The sequence below is a fragment of the Apteryx rowi genome, unplaced genomic scaffold (assembly GCF_003343035.1).
Source record: "Apteryx rowi isolate R43461 unplaced genomic scaffold, aptRow1 scaffold_1655, whole genome shotgun sequence".
In the NCBI taxonomy this organism is placed as follows: domain Eukaryota; kingdom Metazoa; phylum Chordata; class Aves; order Apterygiformes; family Apterygidae; genus Apteryx; species Apteryx rowi.
In genome coordinates, this window is record NW_020447925.1 from 305 (window position 1) to 1,145 (window position 841).

Below are 841 nucleotides of genomic sequence, written 5' to 3' on the forward strand. Positions count from 1 at the left end.
GGGTGATGCCAACCTTTGGGATCGGGGTAGTACGGGCCCCGGCATCCAGGTGCTCTTTGCCGCAGGGATCCCTGGCATCAGGCTGATGCCAACCCCTGGGATTGGGGCAATACGGGCCCTGGCATCCAGGCGCCCTGTACCGCAGGGATCCCCAGCATCCAAGCAATAGAAGCTCCGGCATCTGAATGACGCCAACCCCTGGGGTTGGGGCAATATGGGCCCCGGCATCTGGGTGCCCCGTACCACAGGGATCCCCAGTGTCCAAGTAATAGACATTCCGGCATCCGAGTGATGCCAACCCCTGGGATTGGGGCGCTACGGGCCCCGGCGTCTGGGCGCCCCGTGCCGCAGGGATCCCCGGCGTCAGGGTGATGCCAGCCCCTGGGATCGGGGCAATACGGGCCCTGGCGTCCAGGTGCCCCGTGCCGCAGGGATCCCCGGCGTTTGGGCAATAGAAACTCCGGCAGCCGAGTGATGCCAGCCCCTGGGGTCGGGGCAATATGGGCCCTGGCATCCGGGTGCCGCAGGGATCCCCGGCATCCGGAGGCAATAAAAACTCCAGCATCGGGGCGGCGCCAACCCCCGGCATTGGGGCAATACGTCTCCATCCAGTTGCCCAGTCCGGCAGGGAGTCTGGGCGCCCCCCACCCCATTTTTACCTAATTTTTATACTTTTTTTGCACCCCCCCCGTTTCGCAGGTGAACTCGTGGAGCGGCTCCATCGAGGTGGGGGTGACGGCGCTGGACCCGGCGGAGCTCGACTTCCCCAGCAGCGCCACGGGGCTGCGGGGGGGCTCGTGGGTGGTGTCGGGCTGCTCGGTGCTGCGCGACGGGCGCTCGC

At 66.7% G+C, this 841-nt stretch overlaps 1 protein-coding gene across 1 annotated transcript in view; it reads left to right on the forward strand.

Annotated features, from left to right (window-relative positions):
- Window positions 1-699: 699 nt before the first annotated feature.
- The window catches only part of NEURL4 (neuralized E3 ubiquitin protein ligase 4), a gene marked incomplete at both ends in the record, with an annotated part of 20,875 nt that continues 20,733 nt past the window's right edge, over window positions 700-841 (forward strand). Inside the window, one exon of the mRNA XM_026060171.1 lies at window positions 700-801. Coding sequence (XP_025915956.1) covers window positions 700-801 — 102 coding nt within the window. The remainder of the gene's footprint in view (window positions 802-841) is intronic.